Below are 27,313 nucleotides of genomic sequence, written 5' to 3'. Positions count from 1 at the left end.
GTGTCCGTGACTGACTAAGTGTGTCTGCGAGCTGTGCTGGGGAAAAACGAACCCACCCAGGAAAAGGAAGAGAAGTGACCAAGAGATGGAAATAACTGTGATCCACTCCAGTTGCAGTTGCAGCAGCACTCTCCAATTTTACTTTTGTCCCCAAACCCTCCATTTCTATCGAGGAGGAGCTCCGAAATCTGCAGCGACTTTTCTATCCTTCCAAAGTGATGACCATTTCCGCCGATTTCGGAAAACCTCGCTATCGACCAAAGCGCTCATTAGTGGTAACTATCAACTCCGAAGATTTCCGAGCACGAGTTGCTCTCTCAGTGATAATCAAATTCCTGGTCAGTTAACCCTTCAAACTTCATTCCATTCTTACTTCGGATTTACATGCTTTCACATTTCAAACAAAAAAGCAGGAATACTTAACCATTAAAACACGAAAGCAAGAATTCTTTGAGTTCTTTTTAATCTAAAACTATTGTCCTTAACTTTTACTGCTCTTCGCTGGATTGCTGTACCTCCTTTTCTTTCTCTCGCGTTTAAAACGTAATTCAGCCTAGCTTAGAAAATTCAGTAGTAATATTTAATTTAGAGTTCTTAACTTTTAATTTGCTTGTTCTCGCGAATTGCGGGGTCTCGTTTGTAGAACAAGTTGTGTGTACCCCATTGTTTCCATTAGACCTTGGCAGCATCCCTCTTGTATGTTGCAACTTGCAACGCCACCCGCTTGTATGATTATTTAGTATTCGATGCGTGGTTGCTATGCGCACCAAGTGTTTGATGAAGTTTTAACCCAAAAAAAAAAAAAAGTGTTTGATGAAGTTACTAGCTTCTGCTGCTGGGGCCTGCTCTGTCGACTAGTCCCTGTCCGCTTACTCCAGCTAATAGAAACGATAGAGCAACCGAAAGTCTGAAATCCGGAAGAACGAGTGAACATGGAGAGACGATGCCCTTTTGACGTGGCCATGTCTGGTTGGCCCGTTCCTCTTGTAATTTGGATAATAGAAGAAATTTTGATCATCGTTATGTATGTATAACGTAGAGTCCCAACTCTATAAGATATATCTATGAGTGATGACACTTTCCAGCGCCCAATCTTTCTCTGGATGCTTCATGGTAGTGAGTGACCTTTGAAACGACTGGGAGACAGAAAAGCTAAGGTCTTTTTTTTTTGGGGGGGGGGGGGGGGGAGTGACATTTGGAAAGAGTGTGAATTGGCAGAAAGGAAGTCAGATGGGAAATCTGTGTTGCTCAGATTCTGATGACAACTTTACCCTGATCGGTTTGGTTTTGGCACTGGTCATAGCAATGTTTCTCTTCATCCTCTGCCAACCTCAACCCAGGAGAGTTGCAGTCTACCATTGCTCTTAGGCACTGGTCTAATTGCCAATATCGGCCCTAAGGGAGAGTTACAACCTGCATTGCTTTAAACCTTCTACAATATTGTCATCCATAATTCTTTTGAGTGCTTAGATGCACTATTCTTGTACTACACCCTGTTTTTTAATTATTAAGATTTGAGCCCTGGTTGCTTCGTGTACTTTAAGTAAAGTATTAGCTTTTGCAACGGAGGTTGTTTTGACTTTGGAAGGGCCAATGTGCTAGTTTTCTAACTTTTGGGCTTCTGTGCAGAAGTATTTGTGTGTATCATGCGTCTCTGGAGTTTAGATTCATTAAGTTTTAATGATAACTACAAACCAATTCTATTTCCAAGATGTGATTTGCACCTTCACTGTTGGTTATTACTTACCTCAGTTCATGCCTCATACCACTTCTAGTTTGTTGCTTGTTCAGGGTTTGTATTATGTAAAACCATCCTGCCACTGTCTATTAGAATATTGACATGGTAGCCACTTGGTTCTAAATGTATTTAAGTTTTATTCATAGTGTCTTCATTACCTTCATTCGAGGCTAGAGTCAGGTTCTTTATTACTCCTTTCTGTGCTCTCTGGTTTGATGAATGGATTAGAGTGTGCTTTTTATCAGACAAACTTCCCTGCAGATGCTCTTTCTTGCCCATGTGTGTGGAGGTGGCAAAGACAGCAGGATAAGGTTGTGGGAGAAAATCCCCCTGGACCATAAGGGATGGAGTATTCCTCATGCTATGGGATCTCAACTCCTTTCATTATCCCCCTCTACTAATCACCAAGTTTGTATTGAATACTTAGCACTTCTGAATATCAGACTGATTATGAACATTTGGGTAAGGAAGCAGCAGAAATGATAAAGTACCCACATATGGTCACTGCATTTTCAGAATAGCGGAGCAAATAATTTTTCCTTAGGACAAATAAACTGCACTAGAAATAGTAGACTTGAAAACAAATCAATGAGCAGCCAATCATACCGTTCTATAAGGTAGAGGCCCCATTCTAGTATATTTGATACAAGTATTTGTTGGCCAAATTGAATCAGAAAACTAGCTTTTAGAACAATTTTAGTCTCTGAAGTTTCTTTGGTAAGTAATTTTGAATCCCTGATTCCAATCAATGCGGTATCTTTGAAGTTACTGATGTGAACTACAATCAATTTTAGATATCACCGGAAGATTTAACTCACTATATCAACCAAGTGTAGAGGAGAAACCAGAAATTTCCCCAAAGATTTATCTTCAGTTGATCAAAGTAGAAGTAGAACAAATTTCAGTTCGTCATTTTGAAAAAAAAAAAAGAAATCCAATGGGGAATTGTATATTTCCAATAAAATTCCAAGTACAAATGACAGAAATCCAACCAATACTCAGCAAACAAACAACCTTTTTTTTTGGGGGGGGGGTGTGAAGACCCTCAGACAACTAAATAAAATTGAATGTTATAAAAACAACATGATTAAGAATCAACACATCTCATAATTAGAAGTCAAAATCGAAGGAAAGTGATCCAGCTATGTCTCCTCAAATCATGTGCTGGGGGTCTGCTGCTTGACAGATTCCAATGGACCTTTAAGGGCAAAAAGCTCGAACTCCCATGAGGAATGTAGGAATTAGCCTTTGAAGATGATGCTCCAGCATCTGATGACAATGATATTGTTTTACTTGGAAACCCAAACTGTCTGTAATGGAGCTTTGAGTTTGTTCTGGGTTTTGTTTGATCAGAGCGGGTTCAGTTTATTATTGTTAGTGATAAGGATAATATTTTATCTTCAACAACCAACCGTGAGGAGATCAACGGCTCAGATGATGAGGGCACCACAGTGGTTATCTCTAAACCAACGCCCAAGGCTGCTGCAGTAATGGAATTGCAATCAAACTCTTCCAAGCTCAAGGATCGTGACCAAGTACATTCAAACTGTAAAACTCATTGTACTTATCCATCTCACAGTGTCAATCCTTGTAACCTCATCATACCTATCTCTAAACATCTATATAAAGAGAGGACAGATAAAGGCTAAGAGTGTGTGGAAAGGTTTCGAGTGAAACCGAACCACATTAAAAACGTTATTGTCTTCTTCTTCGTTCTCTCTTATCTTTCTTCAAGTTCAAACATGGTATCATTTGACCAGGGTTCCTTGGGCTCCGCCAGTAATCTTCCAACTCTTGGCTCTGCCTCCTCATCGTCCTCTCTATTCCCATCTCTCAACCATGCTGTTGCCATCAAGCTAACAGATTCCAACTATCTGTTATGGAGATCACAGTTCGTCCCACTCCTTCGAGGCTACGATCTATACGATCTGGTCACTGGTGCCACCACTTGCTCACCACAATACCTGCCTGCTGCAACAGATGCGTCTCCTACAGATCAACAGGTGACCGATGCATCCACAGACTCACCAACGCCCAATCCGGCGTTCATTACTTGGCAGCGAGAAGACCAGCTTATAATGAGCTGGTTAATCTCATCACTCTCTGAACCAGTTCATGCTCAAATCATCGGGTGTACTACATCCCATGAAGTCTGGAGCACGTTGAAAAGCTCCTACAATAGCCTGTCTAGTGCTCGGGGTCTGCAGCTTCGCTATCAACTGCAAACCACCAAACGTGGATCCTCTACAATTCAAGAGTATTTGTTAAAAATCAAATCAATCACAGATCTTCTTGCGGCTGCTAGTAAGCCTGTAGGTAATGAAGATCTCTGTCTTTATACTCTTGCTGGTTTAGGCTCAGAATATAAGGCCTTTGTTACTTCGATCACAACCCGGACTGATGTGATCTCATACCCTGATCTGCGTGGTATGCTCCTTACACATGAAATCAGACTTCTAGATGAGCAAAAATCTGAAACAAATATTACTGTGAACAATGTTACCACAACTGATGGTAGGGGTGGGCGTTCCAATCGTAGTGCCTACACCCCTCGTGGTGGCAGATTCTCCTATCGGGGTGGCCCGAATGGTCGTGGTGGTTACAAAACCGGCTATTCCCATCAGCCAAATCCGGGGTGGCTGCTCAACAGCCCCACTCTCAAAATCAAGTTATATGCCAGGTTTGTAACCATGTTGGTCATAAAGCTCTTAACTGTCGCCAACGCTTTAATCATGCATACCAACCTACTCAGAGTGCTCCCCCACTGGCTGCCAATAATGTTGATTATAATAGGTCTGTTTCTATTGATAATACCTGGTTTCCTGATTCTGGTGCAACGAATCACATCACTGCCGACATGGACAATTTAAGCTTATCAACTGAGTATACTGACACGGATCAGGTTCAAGTTGGAAATGGCTCAGGTTTGAAAATTCTTCACACTAGCTCAACTCAAATACATTCTTCATCCAAAGATTTGATTCTCCCTAGTATATTGCATGTGCCTGACATTACAAGAAACTTGTTATCTGTTTCTCAGTTTACCAAGGATAATAATGTTTTATTTTAATTTCATCCTAAGCGTTTCTTTGTAAAGGATCGATGCACGAGGAAGTGCCTCCTACAGGACATCACTAAAGATGGGTTGTACTAGTTCACACTTAATAAGGCTGCTTCTTCGGATATTAGAAATTCATAGGCTTTCATTGGAGAAAAGACATCTTTGCATCAGTGGCATAATAGGCTAGGGTACCCTGCTCTACGCATTGTTCGTCAGATTACCAGCCATTTTAATTTACCTATTAGTACTCATAAGGAGTTTAATATTTGTAATGCCTGTCAATAGGGCAAGAGTCATAAACTGCCCTTTTTTTCATCACCTTGCCGGTCCTCCGGGCCATTGGATCTTATTTACTCTGATGTCTGGGGTCCATCTCCCATAACTTCTTCAGATGGACATCGTTACTATGTTCACTTTATTGATGATTACAGTAAATTTATATGGCTGTTTCCTATAACACAAAAATCTGATGTATTGCCTTTATTTATCAAGTTCAAGCTTCTTGTTGAGAACTTATTTGACAGGAAAATAAAGCGGCTGCACAGTGATTGGGGGGGGGGTGAGTACCGCTCTGTATCTCACTTCCTGGAAGGAAATGGCATTGAACACAGAATATCTTGCCCGCATACTCATGAGCAGAATGGTTCAGCTGAGAAACGACATCGACACATTGTTGAGACAGGGTTGGCTCTTATGTCTCATGCCAGTGTTCCTAAACATTATTGGCATCATGCGTTTACTACTACTGTGTTTTTAATTAATAGACAGCAGGGACACCCATGGATGATCCAACTCTTTATCGCAGTGTTGTAGGGGGTTTGCAATATGCAACATTGACTCGGCCGGACATAGCCTTTGCCGTCAATAAGGTGTGCCAATTTATGCACAGGCCCACTACTGATCATTGGTCTGCCGTTAAACGGATCTTGCGATACCTAAAGTCAACCATTGATCATGGACTATATTTTCAGCCTCAGCAGACTTTGCAACTCTATGCCTACTTTGATGCTGACTGGGCTGGCTGCCCTGATGACAGAAAGTCGACTGGTGGCTACGCAATCTACCACGGCACGAACTTAATCTCCTAGAGCTCACGCAAGCAGGCCACAGTTGCTCGATCAAGCACTGAATCGGAATACAAGGCTGTGGCAAACGCAGCAGCAGAGCTTACTTGGTTACAATCTTTAATGAGTGAACTAGGCATTTACATGGCACATGCACCGGTTCTATGGTGCGATAATTTTGGTGCAACCTACTTGACAGCGAACCCGGTGTTCCACGCTCGCACCAAACATGTGGAAATTGACTTCCACTTTGTCAGAGATAAAGTTGCTAAGGGAGATCTTGATGTTCGCTTCATCTCCACCAAGGATCAGATTGCAGATGTTTTAACCAAAGCCCTATCACATCAGAGGTTCAGCTATCTTAGTCCCAAGCTCAAGGTTCAGCCACCCTTGAACTTGCGGGGGCGTGTTAGTGATAAGGATAATATTTTATCTTCAACAACCAACTGTGAGGAGATCAACGGCTCAGATGATGAGGGCACCACAGTGGTTATCTCTAAACCAACGCACAAGGCTGCTGCAGTAATGGAATTGCAATCAAACTCTTCCAAGCTCAAGGATCGTGACCAAGTACATTCAAACTGTAAAACTCATTGTACTTATCCATCTCACAGTGTTAATCCTTGTAACCTCATCATACCTATCTCTAAACATCTATATAAAGAGAGGATAGATGAAGGCTAAGAGTGTGGAAATATAAGATCTGTGGACGTAGGTTTCCAGTGAAACCGAACCACATTAAAAACGTTATTGTCTTCTTCTTCGTTCTCCCTTGTCTTTCTTCAAGTTCAAACAACTATTAAGGCTCTTCAGCATTTACAACTTTTATCTTACTATGTTATCAATTATTTTTTTTATTGAATTTCTGCGCGTTAACTCTTGCCCCGGTACAAACCAGTGTGGTGCTTGCCCTACGCCCCTACCTCGTCAAAGTTTGCTGTTTGAGTGGGTTTTGGGCGATCTTGGGTCAGTCTGGTTGTCTTTGGGCTAAGCTGGATATTGTGCCTGGGAAAACCTGTTGCAAATTCTCATATCTGAGTAGCTTCTACAAGCATTATGATTGTCATGTTACATACATGACTAATGATGTCAGTTGTTACAAGAGCATCTGTTTGGATCCTCAAGAACCTAAACTGTTATGGAAGACCAGGTTTACTTCAGATAAAGTGGGGCTAATAGTGCATACTAGGTGTATGTTATCTTTTCTCTCTGATCTAATTCCTATAATCAATGGGAACTCAGACCTCCACTTCATGGAATTTGAATTCTAATGAAACACAGGAATTTCCTATGGAAAACGAAACCCAATCTGGCAACTAATGTTTGCTCTATCTTAATTATGAAGAACCTGAACATCAAGAATTTTAGCTCTCAAAATCCAAGTACAGCATAAAAGATTAAGGCCCCATTTGGTTAGAATTGAAGCAAAACAAATCTTTTAGTGATGAAGTAAATTAAAATGAAATGAATGAAACTTTCAAGTGGTGTGTTCAGTGGCAGTATAGAGTGACACAAAGTGATATGAATGTGGGGAAGGTAAGAGGTTAAAAAAATGTTAGTGATATTTTTGTTGAAAAGTGAAGTAAAATTTAGTTACCATATTTAATATGCAATTACTCTTGGTCATAGTTGTCAAGGTGCCATAGGTGACAAGGCCCCTTAGGTGCCATTGGTGTTCAGTATATGTAATATAGCAATGCTATTTTACATAATTATGCTTATATGCAACAAAAAGCCGTCTCAATGCAATATCAATGCAATATGATATTAACATGCTACTAATGACCTAATAAGAGAAAACCAACATATAATGAACAAAGCATAGGATAAATATAAGCATGTTCATAATTAATAAAAAAGCAATAAACATAAATCAACATAAACTCGTGAAGTGTCAAAAGAATGATATAATATAAGGCGTTCTGTCACAAAGCCACAAGACGACGCTTTTGGTAATGGTTTAGAAAATTTATTATTTTATTTTTGTTTTAATTTACTTCGCTTCACTTCTCTTCTCTTCTATCCAATCAGAGCCTAAGAGATGAGAAATATCTTAGAACTATGAACCCCCCCCCCCCGCGCGGAAGAACTTATGTTTTATATCATCCTTCTACTAGTTTTCTCTTTAATTTCCATTAAGTGTTGTGATTAAAATAGGCAACGGCATGGGACCTTCTCATGACCTTTTGGCACAGGTCAGGTTTGGTTAACCGTAAGACCTGCTACTGAGCCTAGGAAAGAAGGATAGATTCTTGATGTACATGACTATGAAAGATTTAGGACCAAGAGCGAGAAATCAAAGAACTGCCAGATGTTTTCCAAAATCCAAACTTCATGAAAGTACCTGTCCTGGGGAACCCAAACATTAGTGTAACTCTCACACCTACTACTTTATTAGGATGGTTGGTTCTAACTTCTAATGGGATGTATGGTCAATCAGATGGTTGATATAAAATTTAAGGCCAATGAGAGAAATCATAGAAGTCAGTCAGACAAGAATTTTTTTACCAGGGGTGACTGTTGCCAACAATGGTTCAAGAATAAGGGAGAAAATTAGAAACTCAAACTAAAGATTATTTATTTCTTGAGTGCTACTCGGGAATTATTAAAGAATATACTATTGGATAATTCAAAATTTCATTCCAATTGTTTCAGATGTCTAAGAAGAGACAATCATGCAAAGATCAAAGTTCATTAACTCTATGTATAACGTCAAGAACAGCCATGGTAATCAACAATGGAAGCAATAAAAAAAAAATCAGCAAACATAAGCCAAAATCATCTAGCTGTGGCCTAGTGATCAATACCACTCTCCTTAAGTCTACACATCCAGACTTCTATAAAGAAGGACAGATGTCTTATTTATAAAGGACTTGTAATTCAACTAACTAAACTTTTGGACTTGAACTCAAATATTCTAATTGAATTCAATTAAATAAAACCAAACAAATAAAGATGAAAAATACTCAAAAAACAGTTAGATTTAGGTTAATGAAGTAAGTGGAAGAGGAGAGGAGGTTGAAGGAAGAAGAGGAAGACAAGAGAAGAGGTTACAGAAGAAGAGAGCAAGTTTTGGTTGTAATCGATTGTGATGGAGAGAGTTCTCCATTCACCTATATTGATTCAAACATAATAATAAAGAGAGAATTACAATCACCTCCCTAGGGAGGTACTAGAGAAATAAAGAAGAAAATGAATTACATAATAAGACAACTAGTAAAGTAACTAGTTCCTAAACTACCCCTGTTACATGACTTCTAACACTTCTAACACTCCCCCTCAAGCTGGAGAATATATATCATGCATTCCCAGCTTGCTTAGGAGAGTACTAAACTGAGGAGAACCAAGAGCCTTGGTGAAGATATCTGCCAACTGATCACCAATCTTCACAAAAGGAGTACAAATGCAGCCAGAGTCAATCTTCTCCCGAATGAAATGTCTATCAACTTCAATGTGTTTAGTCCGGTCATGCTGAACAGGGTTGTGAGCAATACTGATGGCAGCTTTGTTGTCACAGTACATCCTCATGGGTCCTTCAGTGTCAAACCCCAATTCTTGAACAAGTCTCTTGAGCCAGATGAGTTCACACACCCCATGTGCCATGGCTCTAAATTCTGCCTCGGCACTAGATCTTGCAACAACATGTTGTTTCTTACTCCTCCATGTAACTAAGTTACCTCCCACAAAGGTACAATGGCCGGAGGTAGATCTCCTGTCTGTAATGGAACCAGCCCAATCAGCATCTGTGAAGCCTTCCACTCTCAAGTAATTGTGTCTTGCATATAGCAGTCCTTTCCCTGGAGAGGACTTCAAATACCTCAAAATGCGATACACAGCATCTAAATGGTCACTCTTGGGAGCATGCATAATTTGGCTGACAACTCCTACTGCATAAGAGATATCTGGCTGAGTCATAGAGAGATAGATAAGCTTCCCCACTAGCCTTTGATACTTCCCCGCATCAACAAGAGGAGGACCACAGTCATCTCCTAGTTTGTGATTCTACTCAATAGGAGAACTTGCTGGTTTGCAGCCTAGCATCCCTGTCTCTGTTAACAAATCAAGAATAAACCTCCTCTGACATATGTTGATTCCTTTCTTGGTCCTTGATACTTCAATTCCTAAGAAGTACTTCAAGGGACCCAGATCTTTGATTTCAAATTGCTGTGCCAAATAGCTCTTCAAATTATCTATCTCAACAATATCATTTCCTGTGACCACGATGCCATCAACATAGACAATAAGAGCTGTGATAGTACCATTACTCTGCTTGGTAAAGAGGGTGTGGTCAGTTTGGCTCTGGGAATATCCATTCTTCAAAATGGCCTGTCGGAAGCGCTCAAACCATGCCTTTGGTGATTGTTTGAGACCATATAGAGCCTTCTTAAGGAGACACACTTTCCCTTCAGCTGAAGGCATCTTAAAGCCTGGAGGGGTTTGCATGTACACTTCCTCTTCCAAGTCACCATGAAGGAAGGCATTTTTCACATCCAACTGATATAAAGGCCAATCTTTATTGGTAGCCAAGGATAAAAGAACTCTTATTGAGTTGCTTGGCCACAGGAGCAAATGTCTCCTGGTAGTCAATCCCATAGATTTGACTGTATCCCTTAGCCACCAACCTTGCTTTGTATCTCTCAATACTGCCATCAGATTTATACTTGATTGTGTAGACTCATCTGCATCCAACTGGGACACTTCCCTTGGGAAGATCCACAAGTTGCCAAGTACAATTCTTCTCAAGTGCCATCATTTCCTCAGACATGGCTTGTTTCCACTTTGGGTCAGACATAGCATCACTAACATTCTTGGGAATAGAAGCAGTAGAGAGGGCAGTAACAAAGGCACGACCTGTAGGAGAAGTGCATCATAGGAGACAAACTGGGATATGGGATTAGTACAAGTTCTCTTCCCTTTCCTAACAGCAATAGGAAGGTCCAAATCAAATGGAGGAGAATGAGTGTCACCTGATTGAGAGGAGTGGATCTCAGGATGTGGATCTGGATCTAAGGAGGACTCTTGGTAGGTCTTCTTCCTTATATTATGCAAGCCTTTACCCTTTTGGTATGTAATGTAGTAATCCTTTTCTTTACCAGAACCACTTTCAACAACCAACTGAGTATTTCCCTCTGGTTGATCATCAATCTCAACCACATCTACAGTCCTGTGTTTTCCAATGTCAAGCATAAAGGGAGATGTAGATAGAGGGGAAAGAAAGAAGTCATCAGCAGCCTGTTCACTCCCACAATGCTCCCCCTGAAGAGGATGTTGAGAAGGGACAAAGAAAGGTACAGACTCAAGAAAGGAAACATCCTTAGAAATGAGACAGCGCCGGGAGGATGGGTGATAACATTTGTAACCCTTGGTAGTAGAAGAGTACCCGAGGAAGAGACACTTGAGAGCTTTGGGATCAAGTTTGGTGCGAGCAGATTTATTGACATGCACATAATGTATACAGCCAAAGACTCTCTGAGGAAGAGAGAAAGCAGAGACCTTGGGAGATAAGGTGTCCAAGGGAGATTTGAAGTTAAGAAGCTTGGTAGGCATACGATTGATGAGAAAGGAGGCAGTGAGAAGAGTTGCAGACCAGAAGGTCTTGGGAACATGCATGCCAAATAAGAGACTACGGGTAACTTCCAATAAATGGTGATTTTTCCTCTCAGCAACCCCATTTTGTTGGGGCGTGCCAACACACGCTAGCTGATGGATAATGCCATGAGTAGTAAAAAAGGATTGAAGACCACCAAACATGTACTCCCCCCCTTTGTCAGATCTGACAATTTTAATTTTCGTCTCAAATTGGGTAAGGATCATTTGATAGAAATTCTGAAAGGCTTCACAAACATCACTCTTATGTTTCAGAAGAACAGTCCATGTGGCACGTGAATAATCATCAACAAATGACACAAAGTAACGATAGCCAAATAGAGAAGTAGTAGGGGAAGGTCCCCAAACATCAGTATGTATAATATGAAAAGGAGCAACGGTTCTATTACCATGATAAGGATAGGAAGTCCGACAATGTTTAGCAAACATACATGGTTCACATTGAAAAACATGAGAGGAGGCAATAGAAGAAAATAAGTGAGGTAATTGTTTCCTCATTACAACAAAAGATGGATGGCCAAGATGCCGATGCCATAACATAACAGAATCCACAGAACTACTATCATGACGGCCACAGACATAGGATTGAGGTGTAGGCAAAAAAGGGTAAAAAAAGTAAAGGCCTTGCTCCTCACGTCCACTACCAATAATCCTCTTCGTCACCAAATCTTGAAAAAGACAATGAGAAAGAAAAAACGTGACACAACAATTGAGAGATTTCGTCAAATGACTCACAGATAAAAGGTTCAGTGTAAGGTTAGGGACATGAAGAACAGAATTAAGAGAAATAGATGATGTCACAGGGATATTACCCTTACCAGAGATGGAGGAAAGGGAGCCATCAGCTACCCTAACCTTATCCTTACCAAAACAAATGGTATAGGAATCATAATAACAAGACGTACCAGTCATGTGGTCTGTGGCACCAGAGTCAATGACCCAAGACTGTGCGGCAGAGGAAGCCGAAGTAGAGACCTGTAATGCTGAGGAGGATGAGGAACCAACCACACTAGATGTAGAGGACGTGCTCAACTGTGAAACAACCCTGCGGACCACTGCATCCATAAAGGTAGAGTCATCCTGTGGAGCATCAGCCTCAGTTGTTGCAGAATGAGCTCGAGCTCCCCCTCTACGGCCACCACGACCACGGGTACCGGGGGGGCGACCATAAAGAGACCAACACCTATCCTTGGTGTGGCCAGTTCGCCCACAATGATCACACTTGAATCTGTCTCTGCCAACTCCACTGGCACTAACTGTCTCTACAGTACTGGCTTCTTCCCTGTTAGGCCCTTGGCCTCTACCACCTCCACGGGTGTCCCGAAGAGAGCTGGAATTAAGGTCAGACCTCTCATGAGAAGAAGCAGGTGCTGCCATAGTAAGCCGCCGTGTCTCCTCACTCTGTAGGTGACTGCAAACCTCACTAAGAGAAGGGAGAGGAGACCGGCCCAACAGTTGGAGTCTAACTGGCTCATAATCAGGATTCAGACCACGAAGTAAAGAAAATACACGCTCTTTTTCAAGTGTCTGATGCACCTTAGCCTCATCTTCTGAGTTGGTCAAATGAAGGTCCCTGCAGTGGTCATACTCCTCCATAAGACCAAGGAACATACTATAGTACTCAGAAATAGTCCCATCACCTTGCTTCAAGGAGTGAATTCTTTGACGGAGCTGATAGACTTTGGCAGTGTCACCAACTCTATCATAGGCTACGGAGACACTATCCCAGATAGCTTTGGCAGTCTCCTTCCTTATGAACCTTCTCCCAATCTCAGGCTTTATGAAGAAGATTAACCATGTCATAACTGTGGAATTTTCGGTTTCCCATTTCTCAAAGGTGGGTGAACTAGCCTCAGGAGCCTTGATAGTACCTGTGATATATCCAAGTTTTCCCCTACTCCTAAGAGAAAGTCTCACAGAGTGTGACCAATCCAAGTAATTGGTACCATCGAGCTTCACAAAAGAAATCTGTTGGTGAGTGTTCTCATAAACCAACTGAGGAGCTATTGAAGGGGGCTGTGAATCAGCCGAACCAAGCTCAGAAGACTCAGTACCAGGCATCATGTAAGGGAAATGGTACTTGGCCATAAACCAGATAAACAACAGCAAATGGGGAGTATAAACTCAACCCAAAAAAAAAGTTCCCAACACAAAAAAGAGGACTCCAGCCAAGAAGAGCTTCACCCTAACACTCTCTCCGGAGTAAAATAGCTCACACAAGCTTCGAGATTGCAAATACAGATGTGCATAATCATCTCTCAAACCAAACAAGGAGTCCAATGTACCCTAAATGTAAGAACAACATTATCGGGTTTACCTGAGTAGAGGAAGAACACCATAAACTGAGTTGTGCTCAACAAGGAGATACAACCATCAATGAAGGACACCAGAGGCTGAGAGAGGATCCTTTTACGATTCTAATAAGCCACTCCAATCACCAAGTTCATCCCCAAATAAGGAGAAACCAAGGTCTGCAGCCTGCAGCAGCGGAGAACAGAGCAGAAACTGGATCTCGCGAAAAGGAGCTGTGCTCAGATTGGGTCTTCAAGCAGCAAGAGGAAGCACAAGGTACTTAAAGAACATCCTTGGGCAATTCTAGAGAGCTATTCCAATGCTCAAACACATGCTGGAAGAAGGAGATACAGAGGCTGCAATGGGAAGCTGGCGGTAATCCTTGAGCAGGCCAGAAATGGCTTCAAATCTTCAAGTGAGCTGCATCAAGGCTTACAGCAGCTGTAATGGCTAGAATAGATCACCCTGAACCTATTCCATAGTATTATCACAGATTCTTTACATAAGAGGCTTCTCCTTGAAATCCTTTATGACTTAGGATTTCAAAGAGAAGGAAAGAATGGAAGCAGGGAGCTGGATTTGACTCTCAAACCTTTCGGCTCTGATACCAAGTTAGATTTAGGTTAATGAAGTAAGTGGAAGAGGAGAGGAGGTTGAAGGAAGAAGAGGAAGAGAAGAGGTTAGAGAAGAAGAGAGCAAGTTTTGGTTGTAATCGATTGTGATGGAGAAAGTTCTCCATTCACCTATATTGATTCAAACATAATAATAAAGAGAGAATTACAATCACCTCCCTAGGGAGGTACTAGAGAAATAAAGAAGAAAAAGAATTACATAATAAGACAACTAGTAAAGTAACTAGTTCCTAAACTACCCCTGTTACATGACTTCTAACACTTCTAACAAAAACATATAGTGGAGTAGCCACATGACTTTTAATTAATAAATGTGCTTCCAAATGAAATCCTAAAGCAACTAAAGCCCAACCAGTAGTTGATATCCAGAGCTATAAATTCTGAACTGCTTCTTTCTTGTTCAACCTTCTGTTCTTGGGCTTAATGAACTCCAAGGGCCGATGTAATTAGAGATTTAGACACTATGGGGAGGTATTTATAGATCCTTATGTTTATCTAGTTTAGGAATTAGTATTTATAGATGCTTATGTTTATCTAGTTTAGGCTATTTCCCTTGATTGTTTGCAATATCCTTCCAGACTGAATGAGTGGCAGTCCCGTAAACCCAGTTATTCTGTTCTGCAATGTTGCATGTCATCTATGCCTTGATGTATAATAGTTAATTAATTTTTGTATAATGATCTGTGGCAGTGACCTGTAGCTTTGACACTGGTATTAACAGTTTAACACCCTAGGAAGCTAGCAAGATGAGAACCCTATTATTCATCTGTTTCTAACTAATTTGATGCATTGGTGCAGCCACAGCAGATATTGAGGTTGACCAATCTCTCACACTGAAGGTGAGAGATAATATTTTCCATAGTCAAACAAGATGAATGAGAATGCATCTCAAACTATGTATCACTGTTTCTGACCACAATCCGAAGAATAAAATTTTATGGTAGTTCATCTTCTACTTTTCTTCCTCCATTCTTAATGCAGAAAAAAGTTACTGAGATATCCCCTGAACTGAAAGGATCCTCAATATTTCTTGTTGGTAAGTAATACTAATCATGACATTAAATCCTTGGAGTTTTTAAGTAAAACTGGTGATAGACTTATTTATCTTGTAATTAATCCTTTGAAAAACAGGTATGAACAGTACCATGAAAAACAATGTGGGGAAATTTCTAGCGGATGCATTAAGATATTCCTATTTTGACAGGTACAGATGTCTGTAGTGGTTGCGTCATATCAGGTAATCCTGTAGCCATGGATAAGATTGCTCTACCTGCTCTTTTGTTTCTTTGCATGCAGTGATAGTTTGGTTGGGCAAGTTGCAGGTGGTGAAAATGCCACTAATTCTCTTAAAGCGAGAGATGCGGAGGGATTCTGTGAGTCTGAGGTGAATTGTTCACTTAGGGGCTGTGAACTTATGTTTCTTCTTAATTTTGGGATTTAGTGTCACTTCTAGTATTTGACACATCGTATCTTTGGGTGAATGTGTCAACAACTCCTTGTCCCAACAACCTGGGGTTGCTGAATTGATCCTAGTTTGTTATTACACTGTATAAAACGTCATTTCTTCTATTAAAACCTTCGAACCAGGTCAATTTTGACCTTCTCCATGCCCTAATGACACTAGCACCTTCCACGTTTTGCTGCATATTTTGATCCATATGGCCAAACTATCTACATTGACTTTTCCCCTTATATTGTCAGTTCCTTAAAATTTATTCATTTCTGATTCTCTTCTAGGCTGGATGCTCATCATTCAAAGCATTCTCACCTCTGTATGTTTGGGTGAAATATAAACTGTTTCTAGTTGGCATTTCATGTGACTTTTCCCCTTATATTGTCAGTTCCTTAAAATTTATTCATTTCTGATTCTCTTCTAGGCTGGATGCTCATCATTCAAAGCATTCTCACCTGTGTATGTTTGGGTGAAATATAAACTGTTTCTAGTTGGCATTTCATGGGACATCAGTGTCTGTTATTTTGGTGCTTGGAACTTGTATGCACCACTAACCATGCATTTGTGATTTGACCCTTCTCTCTCTCCGGAAAGAAAAGGGATCCAAACTAGGTACTTATTGTATTACGTGCACAAATAGTTTTACAGGTCTTTTAATGTTGTGGGTTCCTATGGGATTGAGGAAAACTTTATTCTGTTCCGATTGCAAGACCTATGCTTCCTACTTAGCTGGCCACCATTATTTAGTTGTAAACCATCACTAGCATGAAGGAACTTGTCTCTTCTTCTCCCTCTTTTTTTTCGGGAATAGAAAAGATATAATATTTCTCTGCCTACCCCTGTTGAAGGTGGGATTCAGTTATAAGACCTCGCTTCAATAAGCAGAGGCCCTTATCAGCTACGCTATAGCTGGCACCTTTGACTCGTCTCTTGTCAATTGGTTACTCTATACCCCAGTAACTTTCCCTCTTTGCATAGTGAATCCTAACCCTGCTCATCACTTAATTATTATACAAGTATACTGCAACTTCATCCAACGTGGGATCCTAACCCCAATGCAATTCTTTTATGAATCTCTTTTTTAGTGTGCTATAAGATCCTGCATTAATTAAGCTGTGTTGACCCTGGGTATGTATTACCTACATAAGCATAACAAGTGTTGAATCATAAAATCTTAATTGGGGATGTAGTCAAAACTCTAAAGAAGGATTAGAGAGAGGGGAGAAAAAAAAAACACCGGTTTGAGTTATTTTGATTTTTTTTTTTTGGTCATGATACAAGCTAGTGGGCTGCATCTTGGATGTGTTATCATGGGGACCAAGAGTAGAAATGTCATCTGGCACCCACCAGCTGGGTTTTTGTCCTGGTTTTGTTGACAATTAAGTGGTGCTTGCATTGCTAATTATTTTTTGATGGTTTAGTTTAGTTTAGTTTTGCGTTTTTCAAAGGGTGAGTTTCATTGCAGACTGAAGTTCTGAAGCAGTTATCATCCATGGGTCGCTTGGTTGTTTGTGTAGGAGATGGTGCAGTTCACAGTTCAGTTAATCTGTATGGATATTTATTCTTGTCTATTTACCTTGGTTCATTATTCTTTTTTTTCTCGTAATTAACTCATTTGTTGCTCAACAATTCTAGGGCTCTTCTAAGGCACGGAATATCAATATGGATTGATGTTCCTCTTGATATAATTGCAAGAGAGGCCACGGCTGAAATTGCATCTACGACTTCAGATTCTTCTGAGGTCACTTCCATCCCCCTCTTCTTCTTGTTTACATTTGCTTGATATTAAGGCCTAACAATTTGTGGGTATGTATAACCACTTTCCAATGGTAACGGTGGTCTCTAAGTTCTACCCAATCAGGGTGTAAAAGAACAGGATTGGTAATTCAGTCCTGGCCGATTCCAATCTAAGATCAGATTAGAATGAGCCCAGTTTAGTCAGAGAATCAGCCAGAATTGACCAAAATGTGCTCTAACCTTAGAAATCCAATGGATCAACTGAAATAGGGAACAGCCTTGGACGTCCCAGTCCAGATTCCTGACACTGCTACCAATAACACCTTAATTTTTCACATTCAGTTCAGGGTTTCATTGTTTAAACATACATGTTACGGCAGGTGTTGGCAATGCTCACTAAACTCTACGAGGAGTGGAGAAATGGATATGCCACAGCAGATGCAACAATTTCGCCTCAAAGTAAATTGGCTTTTTATTTTATTCCCCTACCTATATTCTTAAACGTATACTGTTTAATCAGTTCGTCTATCTTCCACAGAGGTAGCTTGCCAATTACGTTATGACAATATGGATGCAGTGACTACAGAAGACATGATCATTGAGGTGATGAAACACAATTCCTGTAAATGTGAGATTCAATAACAGTAACCAAGATCTTCAATGACACCAGCTTATCAAAGGCTTTCTTGTTTTGTATTGATTTTCAGACGCTAAATGAGATAGAGAAGCTGATGAGAGCGAAGAAGATGATGGAAGCCGCAGCAAGACGATTCTAGCCAGAACACAGCTTTTCCAGAGCCATGTTTTCATCTCCACCTACAACTTCCAAAGTTGACCTTACCAAGGTTTCCGGGAAGCCCATCTCCACCAATTTCTGTACCTGTAACCAAGAATAACAACCTTTTCAAACTATTGGAATCCTGTATTCTTGTTTGGGCAAGTTGATAGAAAATTATAAAGCAAATTGGCCAGATTGACAAGAAAAGTGTCTGGTAATTACTTTTTCTTCAATTCCAATAGATGATCTCTTTGCAAAAGTTTCAGTCCAATAGCGAGCTGTTCCAACAAAGGTCTGATAGTCTCGAAGATACTGTAATGTCCAGCCATGAGCATTCTTGAAACCAGAAAAACTTGTAATTGTAATAAAGAATGGGAAATCGAGTCGCAGAAGATGAAACCTGTTGAGCTACCACCGCATCTTGAGGATCATCAGGTTCAGGGGCAGATAGCAATGCTTGCAAGGAAAGAAGTGCAGTTTTCAGAGTGAGTGCAGGGCTCCATTGATCCTTCAAGATATCCAAGCATATTGCTCCATTTTGACTGCTTATGTTTGGGTGCCTAAAGTGAGGAATGCAAGCTTTACTGAGCTAAACTCTTTTTTATTAGCAACGTATCAAGGGAAAAAATCACACCTAGAGGCTCATTACATTGAATGGATCAATTTGACAATATGCCAAACACACAAACAATGATAATATAACACAAGGAAAATATTGTATCAAAGTAAGATGAAACAAAAGGACTCCTCAGGGTTTTCCTTAGCACCAACAAAAAATAAGAAAAAAAATTTTAAAAAAATATGAGAAGAAAAGGGTAACCTTAAGGGTTTCAAACCTAAATCATCCCATGTTCAACATGCAGTCAAGTACAGATTTCCACTACCGATCAATCAGTAAGCCACCAACATGGCAGGGTGTAGCCTAAAAAATAGACTAAAAAGGCCCTTAGCCTTCCACAGTTTGTACCCCCATTTCTAGCTTCTAGAGTCTACAACAAAAAAAAAACTCATCAAATTTAGTCCTTGACAAAAGGTCAAGTGAGAAGACTCCGAATGCTCAAAGTTGTAGGGTCTTCAAGAACATATGCAACTTTTCCTCGATGGTTTCATGAGCCCTATGGGGTCATTCTAAAAGTATGACAAGTGAAAACTGTTTGTTTAGGTTGAACTCAATTCACAATTCTCCAATAAAAAGAACAGAGACTCCAACTGGTTAAAAGAGAATAACGGGAGGAGAGGTGGAAGTGAGTCAATAATAAAAAGGGAAATAAGTCGCAGCACAACGGATAAACACACCAATAAACGCAACGGTTAAATCTCAGTCGTTGAACATTTTACCTTTAATCCTAACCGTTGATGGTGTAAAACCATGTAACCTGCTCCCAGCTAACCGTTCATTCTTCTTTTTCACTAGGCACCACCGCCCACCCCTCTGCAACTCCACCTGCAACACCGCCCCTTTGCTCCTCCCACCTCCACCCTTCCTGCAAGTTATATTCTATCTCTTTCTCCATTTTTTTCAGTTCTTCAACTCTGCTGGGCAAAATTTTCGTTTTCTTTTTAGATCTGAAACTATAGTTTCAAGTCATGGACAAATCCCAAACTTTTGTTGACTCTGTATTGAGTTCTGTTTTAGATCTGGGTTTTCCTTATTTCACTTTGAGATCCTTCTTCCTATTTCACTTTGGATTTGGGGTTTAGTCCGAAAGCCCCTCTTTGATCTTGAGATTGCTACAAAAGTTTCAGATCTGAAACTACAGTACTGCGTTCCGGTGGTTCCGTCAGTGAACTGGGTGAGTGACGCAAGTAGATATGGATCCAAAAAAGAATAAGGAAGAAGATGTGACCTAAAGTTTCAGATCCAGAACGCCTCCGCCTTCAGCAACTCAAGTAGTTGTGGATTTGAAGAAGAACAAGCAAGTAGATGGGACCGAGAGTTTCAGATCTGAAACGCCTCCGCCTTCAGCGACAATAACCCCAACGCTTGTTCATCCATCTCTCTCTCTTGCTATGCTTGCAGTTGTTGTTACAGATTGCATTCACGGTTTTTCTAATTTTCATGGGATTTTTTCACTTGGGTTCCTTCGGCATTTCATCTAGGACTGAATTTTCAGATGCCCTTTTTGATTTTCTGAATCTGAGCTCAATTACAGATTTACTGAATATATAACTTGTGGGAAGTGGGCTTCAAAAATTCAGTAATTAAGTGGGATCAAATGTATGGCAAACCAAAGGAGAAGAGCAAGAAACAGCGAAGAAGGATTTCATAGAATGCTTGAAACAGTTGGAAGGTGAGCTTGGTGACAAGCCTTACTTTGGGGGTGGGAGAAAAGAGATTAATCGAGCAGATGGAGTGACATTATATATTCAACGGTTAAGATTAAAATTAAAATTTTAAACGGTTTAGATTTTAGGTGGTGTGTTTAACATTGCTTTTAACGATTATAACGATAGCGCTGCTACTAGTCACCCATAAGAAAATGTAAACTTAGTAATCATCACCTAATATGATTGTGTACCTAACTCCAAATAGTTCCAAATTTAATTATTAAACTTTACTTTATTTTGCAATAAAGATTAGGGTGATCTGAAAAGTAGTATATTATCAAATATGGTAAGAGTTTTACGTAGGTTACACAATTACAAGTACAGAATTTTTTTTTCTTTCTTTTTTAAACCAATTTCACTTCCCAAGTTCCCATCCCTTCCTTTCACTTGCAACCAGAAGAAGCTTGAAGATAATAAAGGCTGGTGCAACCTCTAAATAACAGACAGCAGTTGCCAATACAATTCATAGTACAGGTTACATGGCATGCTATGCACAACATATTCACAAAATCATATATGTGACCCACATTGATGCAAGAACATCAAATTCCCACAATCTTAGAGGTGAATATACAAAAGAATGAAGCACCAAGTGAGGGAAGGAAAGGAAAAGATGAATGCAATGAAGAAGGTCCATGGTCCATACCAAACTTTCGTCACAAATTGCATCTTTGGAGGCTCAAAAGGGTACCCTTCTGCCAAAGAAGACCAACATCAACAGAATCAATTACCCATAAGCATTCGATAATCTTCCAAACAAAAAATCTATTGAAAAAGAATCCTTCAGCAAGTGATTCAAAGAGTTGCTACAGTTACAAGAAATTTGAGCCAAAAATTCGATCCTGTCCACAGACAGACCTCAATCAAACACAGAAAAAGCAAATTTAAGAACAAAACCACCTCAATTACATGCAAAGGAAGGAGGATTGGAAGAAAGAAAGAGAGTGCTCAGAGTCCTATCACTGTATCACCATTACTTTCACCATTATTTTCATAAGGGGAAAAAATGGAGTTTCTTCATGGAACCCGCTCTAGTTCTATTCACATTTTACGATTTCTGGTGAATTGTAGCAAATTCGTTCACAATGTTTGCATTGGTCTCAACAAATCCCTAAGCCAGCCTGATTACTCATAATCCAAGGGGAAACGCTATAAATTCTGACCAAAAGATGCTTTTTTCGCATTCAAACGGCCACAGATTATAAGCTAAAAAAGCAACAAAGTTAACTATGACTCTGAAATATAGAATCAAATTAGTGAAAGAAGAACCCACAACATGTTTTCGTTATTTAGATTCTAAACAAATTTCAGTGGGAAAATGAAAGAGTAAAGGGAACCAAACAGTTAAGCTGAACGAAGACAAAATACAGTTAGTAAGACAGGCACTCAAAACCCTAAATTAGGTAATTATGCATAACAAGTTCTGCGAAACGACAAAGAACAGAACCATTTAATTTCCAACCCTTATTTACATAAGAATTATCAATTTCTCTTGGCCTTTTCTACCTGTCAATCCCCCGGGGGAGGGGATAAAAGGAAACGCAATTAGAAACAAAAAAAAAAGAGAGAGAGAGAGGTGGGGGGGGGAAGAGAGAGATTATCTGAGAACAAACCCGGCAATCTGATATCAATTTGAAAAGTTCCGCCTTCATAAGGAGTCGCGACAGGGCCAGTAATGTTTCCAGAGAGGTGAGAAAGTTCGTTACCGTTACCGTGGAGCATAATGCTTACTCCAGAAATCTCCATGTCTCTGTTACACTCCGCAAGCTCTTTCTGTACGCGAGCGAAATCCACCATTGTCGAAAGATCTTCTTCAAAGGCGGTCCCGAAGAATCGATCAGTTTCTTCTCTGTCAAATGACTTCTGTACAATTACAAAGCGGAGTCTTCACTGCTGGGGAAAGGATCAATAGACAACGAAAAGCTTGAGAGAGTAAGACAGAACCCTAAAAAAGGATGATCAAACACATTTAAAGACTCTCTGAGCTTTACTCTTCCTCCATTCCCACTCGCTTTGCTTTTTGTATGGGGTTTTGTGGAGGTTGAATGGTAGTAGCCTTCTTTCAGCTTTTAGCCTTCTACCTTCATCTTTTCTCTCACTTCACTTCTCACTAAACCCAAGTTACGGAAAAAAATAATTAAAAAAAGGGAGAATATTCTCTGTGCCGTGGGCGGAGGCTGTACACATGGGGGTGGGTGTAATGACCACCCTGTCCCCTGAGAGGTAGGCCTATGTGTTTGGGCGCAGCCTACACTGCGAGCCTGCAGCACAGAGAACATGAGCCCTTAAAAAAAAGGAAAAAGGATGGTACCTGATGGCGTGGCTCTTACACCCAAACATACGTGATCCCCTGCGTATGCTCTCATTGGCGTCTTAGGCTCGTTTCTTTGGGGATTGGGCTCCTCTCCTTAGAGGGCATTGCCCAATGAGTCCCCAATGAGATATCCAACGGTTGGATGCCTCATTGGGCACTCATTGGGTGATGTCCTCCAAGGAGAGGAGTTGAATCCCTCTCTTTGGAGGCATCCGCCCAATGAGTGCCCAATGACGGCTGGGCTGCCTAGAATACATCTCGATGATGTGTGCCAGCCACCCTAGCCATCAAATGCTCATTGGGCTGGTATGCTTCAAGGAGACGAGCTAGATCCCTCATTGGCTCCTGTACTAGTGCAGGCATGACACAAGAGCGCGTAAAAATAGAATTTAACTCGTCTCTAGGGAACCAGCACGCTCATGGTGCATCCAGTCGTTGGGCTATGCTGCACACATTCCTAGGCATGCACCGAGACGTGTGCGGCACAGCTCAACCGTTGGATGCCCCCTGGGCACTGCGCTCCGGAGACGATCCTGATCCGCAAAAACACTGTAGGCACTACAAAGTTTGAGAAGTATCGATCGATATCGATATCGATATCAATACGAATCAATCTTATTGAGTTGGATCGGATAATATTACCACAAAAATACCTATATCACATATTTTTGGTCCATTTTATCCTCTAACAAGATACCAATACCAACGATCCGTTTGGATTGATATGGCCGACAATTAAACCTAAATTCCTGGTTAGATGATTGAATATCAATCATATGGTTGATTGTGACACATGGTACAATGCTTTTGGTATCAAACTTATTCTAAAGTGAGTCCAGGACTCCAGGCCTCCAGGGTGATTTTGATAATAAAGCAATTCAATTTAATTCGACTCATTTTTTGTCTTATCACAATTCAATGCGATTGGTTATATGTATCATTTTTTTTCCAATCAACCTTACTTCAAATCATATTTGTTATAAGTAGTGATACATCCAATATTCACCGGGCCAATCAACGACCGCCACGTGTCACAGACGACCCGCTCTATAGCTAAGGGGAAAGAACCGGGGTCCCAGCACCACTCGGGGGCGCGGCCACCACTCGGGCGCGGCCCCGCATCAGGGCGCGGCCTCCTCACCCAGGCGCGGCCTCCTCACCAGGGCGCGGCCTCACCCAGGCGCGGCCTCCTCACCCAGGCGCGGCCTCACCCAGGCGCGGCCTCCTCACCAGGGCGCGGCCTCACCCAGGCGCGGCCTCCTCACCCAGGCGCGGCCTCACCCAGGCGCGGCCTCCTCACCCAGGCGCGGCCTCCTCACCAGGGAGCGGCCTCACCCAGGCCGCGGCCTCCTCACTCAGGCGCGGCCACCACTTGGGCGCGGCCTCACCTAGGCGCAGCCACACATCCAGGCGCAGCCTCACCCAGGCGCGGCCTGCACCCAGGCACAACATCGTGGGCACGTGAGGTGGGGGCCACCCATCTACGATCCGATCGTATCGCTAAGACTCATGTCACTACCAGGACTTTAGACCGCCGCTTAGAGGTCACGTCATCCAGACGGATTCAAGCACCAAGGACGTTATCACCACACGCGGGTATCTATCCACCAAGGATCCTGATGCCACCAGGACACTCCCTCCCACGGGGAGATGGCCAATCAGGATAGAGCCCCGTTACCCAGGGCCTCTATCCACTCAACAGCACAATCGCCATCAAACGGGGACTCTCCACACCGCCATATGCTACTATAAAAGGCAAGGTACGCAACCCCATCAAAGGACATCTAATCTCATATTGAATAATCACTATTCATCTGTTTGCGCCAGGAGATCTAACTTTGGCATCGGAGAGCCCTAGGCCGGGATCACACCGGTTCTCTCTGTTGACCCCTTGGTCCACTTGCAGTGACGGCACTCGCGAGACCGCTCGACAATTTCTTGACGCAAGATTGGCGCCTGTCGTGGGAACGACGCTAGCCATTACAACTACTAGCTCGCTTCCATACTCATTCAATGGCACGAAGGAAGACTACCACCACCAACAACGGAGCAAGGAATGGATCACCACCCCCAGAGTGCTCTCACCGCAGAGCCAACGACCAGGACCATGTCCCTCTGGAGGAGGAGATCCCCCTTAATGACCAGTTCGTGATCGCCGAGCCCAATAATGACGAGGCCAACGAGGTGGTGGTGGAGGTGACACCTGACCCCAATGCTCCAGCCACTGTGGGTCAGATCAACGACCTGCAACGACAGATCCTCGATGAACAATGACTCTTTCGAGAATACCTTGACGCAGCGTGCGACATCTCACCGTCGGAGGACTTCACCAGCAGCAAGGGTGGAGTCCATACCTCAACAAGAGCCAAACCCTAGGAGATCATCTCCCAGGGGCGCGAGATCAGAGAGACTTGCGCGACAGGCAACCCCCACTCCGCAGCGGGGGGAGCCTTCCCAGCATCCCAGGAGAACAAGAGACCTCTCGCCATGGTCAGAATGTGGGAGGACGCCAACACCCAAGGCGAGGGTGTCTAGCCCGCGAGATCGGTCCGGAGGTCCGTGTTTGACTGACGACCGGAAGAAAGTCACATACCACGACGGCCGGACCTCACAGAGAAGAAAGCCCCTCACCTTCACGACAGGGTTCATCACGGCATGACCATTCACCATCCCGCCAACACTCAAGGCGGGAGGGGACATCCAGGAGAGAGCGTGAACGGGGCCGCAGCGAACGTCCGGCTAGGCGTGGGGGGCAGACAAGGGACGAGGAGCTCGATCAAAGACTCCGCGACCTGGATGAGAAGCTGGAAGGGTTGAAGAAGCAGACCAAAGGCGAGACACATTCCATACCTGGACAACACCCCTTCTCGGCAGAGATCATGTCAGCCACACTACCTTCCAGGTTTCGACTACCCACCTTTGAACTCTACAGTGGTACCACTGACCCTAATGACCACATCAACTATTTTAATGGCATGATGACGCTGTATGGGGGGTCGGACGTGGTATCCTGTCGGGCATTCCCTGCGTCCCTCAAGGGAGCAGCCACATCATGGTTCTCCAGGCTACGACCGAGATCTATATGCTCGTTCGCAGAGCTATGCGAACAGTTCGTCACCCGTTTCCAAAGCAGCGTCAAGCAGAAGAAGACCACCGTCAATCTACTAAACGTGGTACAGAACCCTGGGGAATCTCTCAGGGAATACGTTACCAGGTTCACCAAGGAGTCCCTGGAGGTTCGAGACTTGGATGACCAGACACAGCATGCAGCCCTAGCAGGAGGTATTAGGGACCTGGACTTGATCAAGGACCTGGCATGTCACAAGACCAGGACTATGAAAGAACTCCTGGAGCGGTGCAACGAGTTTGCAAATATGGCCGAGGTACTACAAGCTAGAACAAAAATAATCGAGGCCAAGCCACAGGACAACAAGAGGTCAGCACTTGATGACCGCAACGAGAGTAAGAGGTCGAGGATAGAGCGCCGACAAGAGAAGAGCGACCGCCCATCTAGGAGGGCAGACCGCCGCCCAGAGAGAAGCGAGAGGGCAAGCACCCCTGAGTTCACACCACTGAACACCACCAGGTCCCAGATACTCATGCAGATCCAGGACCGTGACCTACTCCATTGGCCACGACCCATGCTAGCAGTGCAGAAGCGAAACCCTAACAAATATTGTCTCTTCCACAAAGAGAATGGGCACGACACAGAGGAGTGCTATCACTTGAAGAGAGAGATAGAACAACTGGTAAAAGCAGGAAGCTTGAACAAGTATGTGAAGGGGAGACGTGACAACCGCTCAGGCCAAGGAGATAGAGGTCGCGACGGAGACAGAGTGGAGCCGAGACGAGAAGAAAGAAGAACAGATCGAGAGAGAGACCGCCCAGAAGAGCGGAGAGATGCCACAGAACCTAGTGGCACCAAGGGACCTCCTATCCTCACCATACTTGGAGGACCAGGGCAAGAGTCCACCAGAAAAGCTAAAGCCCATGCCAGGTTCGTGGGAGTGGCAGAGAAGCCCAGCAAGATAGCCAAGACTGAGGCGGTGATCTCCTTCTCGGATGAAGACCTGGAAGGACTAAACTTCCCGCATGAAGATGCCTTGGTAGTACAGTGGAGGTAGCCAATCGACACATGTACACGAGTGCTGATAGACACGGGCGTCGTTGACGTACTCTCCTTGGATGCCTATCGACGCTTTGGGTTCGGGACGACCAGCTCAAACCAGAGCCCACTTATCTCCATGGATTCTCAGGTGCCACCGCCTCCATCAGAGGTACCATAGAGCTACCCGTCACCTTCGGGGTA

General features: G+C 42.6%; 2 protein-coding genes across 2 annotated transcripts; one reads left to right on the top strand and one right to left on the bottom strand.

The window, feature by feature from the left end:
* On the top strand, positions 1–18,569 carry LOC122671530 (probable inactive shikimate kinase like 1, chloroplastic). The gene is made up of 10 exons (XM_043868802.1): positions 1–338; positions 15,193–15,233; positions 15,376–15,430; positions 15,526–15,598; positions 15,691–15,778; positions 17,313–17,395; positions 17,483–17,588; positions 17,965–18,043; positions 18,123–18,187; positions 18,292–18,569. Exons 1-10 carry the CDS (start codon positions 86–88, stop codon positions 18,358–18,360), a joined length of 912 nt encoding a protein of 303 aa, XP_043724737.1. The 5' UTR covers positions 1–85; the 3' UTR covers positions 18,361–18,569.
* LOC122671531 (ubiquitin-conjugating enzyme E2 27-like) lies at positions 18,189–22,574 on the bottom strand. The gene is made up of 5 exons (XM_043868803.1): positions 22,304–22,574; positions 21,337–21,385; positions 18,763–18,922; positions 18,585–18,674; positions 18,189–18,464 (listed from the first exon to the last, which is right to left on the bottom strand). Exons 1-5 carry the CDS (start codon positions 22,485–22,487, stop codon positions 18,357–18,359), a joined length of 591 nt encoding a protein of 196 aa, XP_043724738.1. The 5' UTR covers positions 22,488–22,574; the 3' UTR covers positions 18,189–18,356.
* Positions 22,575–27,313: the final 4,739 nt, after the last annotated feature.

The sequence above is a fragment of the Telopea speciosissima genome, chromosome 8, assembly GCF_018873765.1.
Source record: "Telopea speciosissima isolate NSW1024214 ecotype Mountain lineage chromosome 8, Tspe_v1, whole genome shotgun sequence".
Classification (NCBI taxonomy): Eukaryota; Viridiplantae; Streptophyta; class Magnoliopsida; order Proteales; family Proteaceae; genus Telopea; species Telopea speciosissima.
The sequence above is the reverse complement of the archived record's forward strand: the minus strand, read 5'-3'. Positions and strand labels throughout refer to the sequence as shown.

Excerpts from the sequence above, each read along its gene's own strand:
- LOC122671530 (XM_043868802.1), top strand. The coding sequence starts at position 86 with ATGGAAATAACTGTGATCCACTCCAGTTGCAGTTGCAGCAGCACTCTC. Across the intron at positions 339-15,192 it reads CAGTGATAATCAAATTCCTG|CCACAGCAGATATTGAGGTT; the intron begins GTCAGTTAACCC and ends GCATTGGTGCAG. Across the intron at positions 15,779-17,312 it reads AGGGATTCTGTGAGTCTGAG|ACTGAAGTTCTGAAGCAGTT; the intron begins GTGAATTGTTCA and ends GTTTCATTGCAG.
- LOC122671531 (XM_043868803.1), bottom strand. The coding sequence starts at position 22,487 with ATGGTGGATTTCGCTCGCGTACAGAAAGAGCTTGCGGAGTGTAACAGA. Across the intron at positions 18,923-21,336 it reads CAATTTGTGACGAAAGTTTG|GCACCCAAACATAAGCAGTC; the intron begins GTATGGACCATG and ends TCCTCACTTTAG. Across the intron at positions 18,675-18,762 it reads ATGCGGTGGTAGCTCAACAG|TATCTTCGAGACTATCAGAC; the intron begins GTTTCATCTTCT and ends TGGACATTACAG.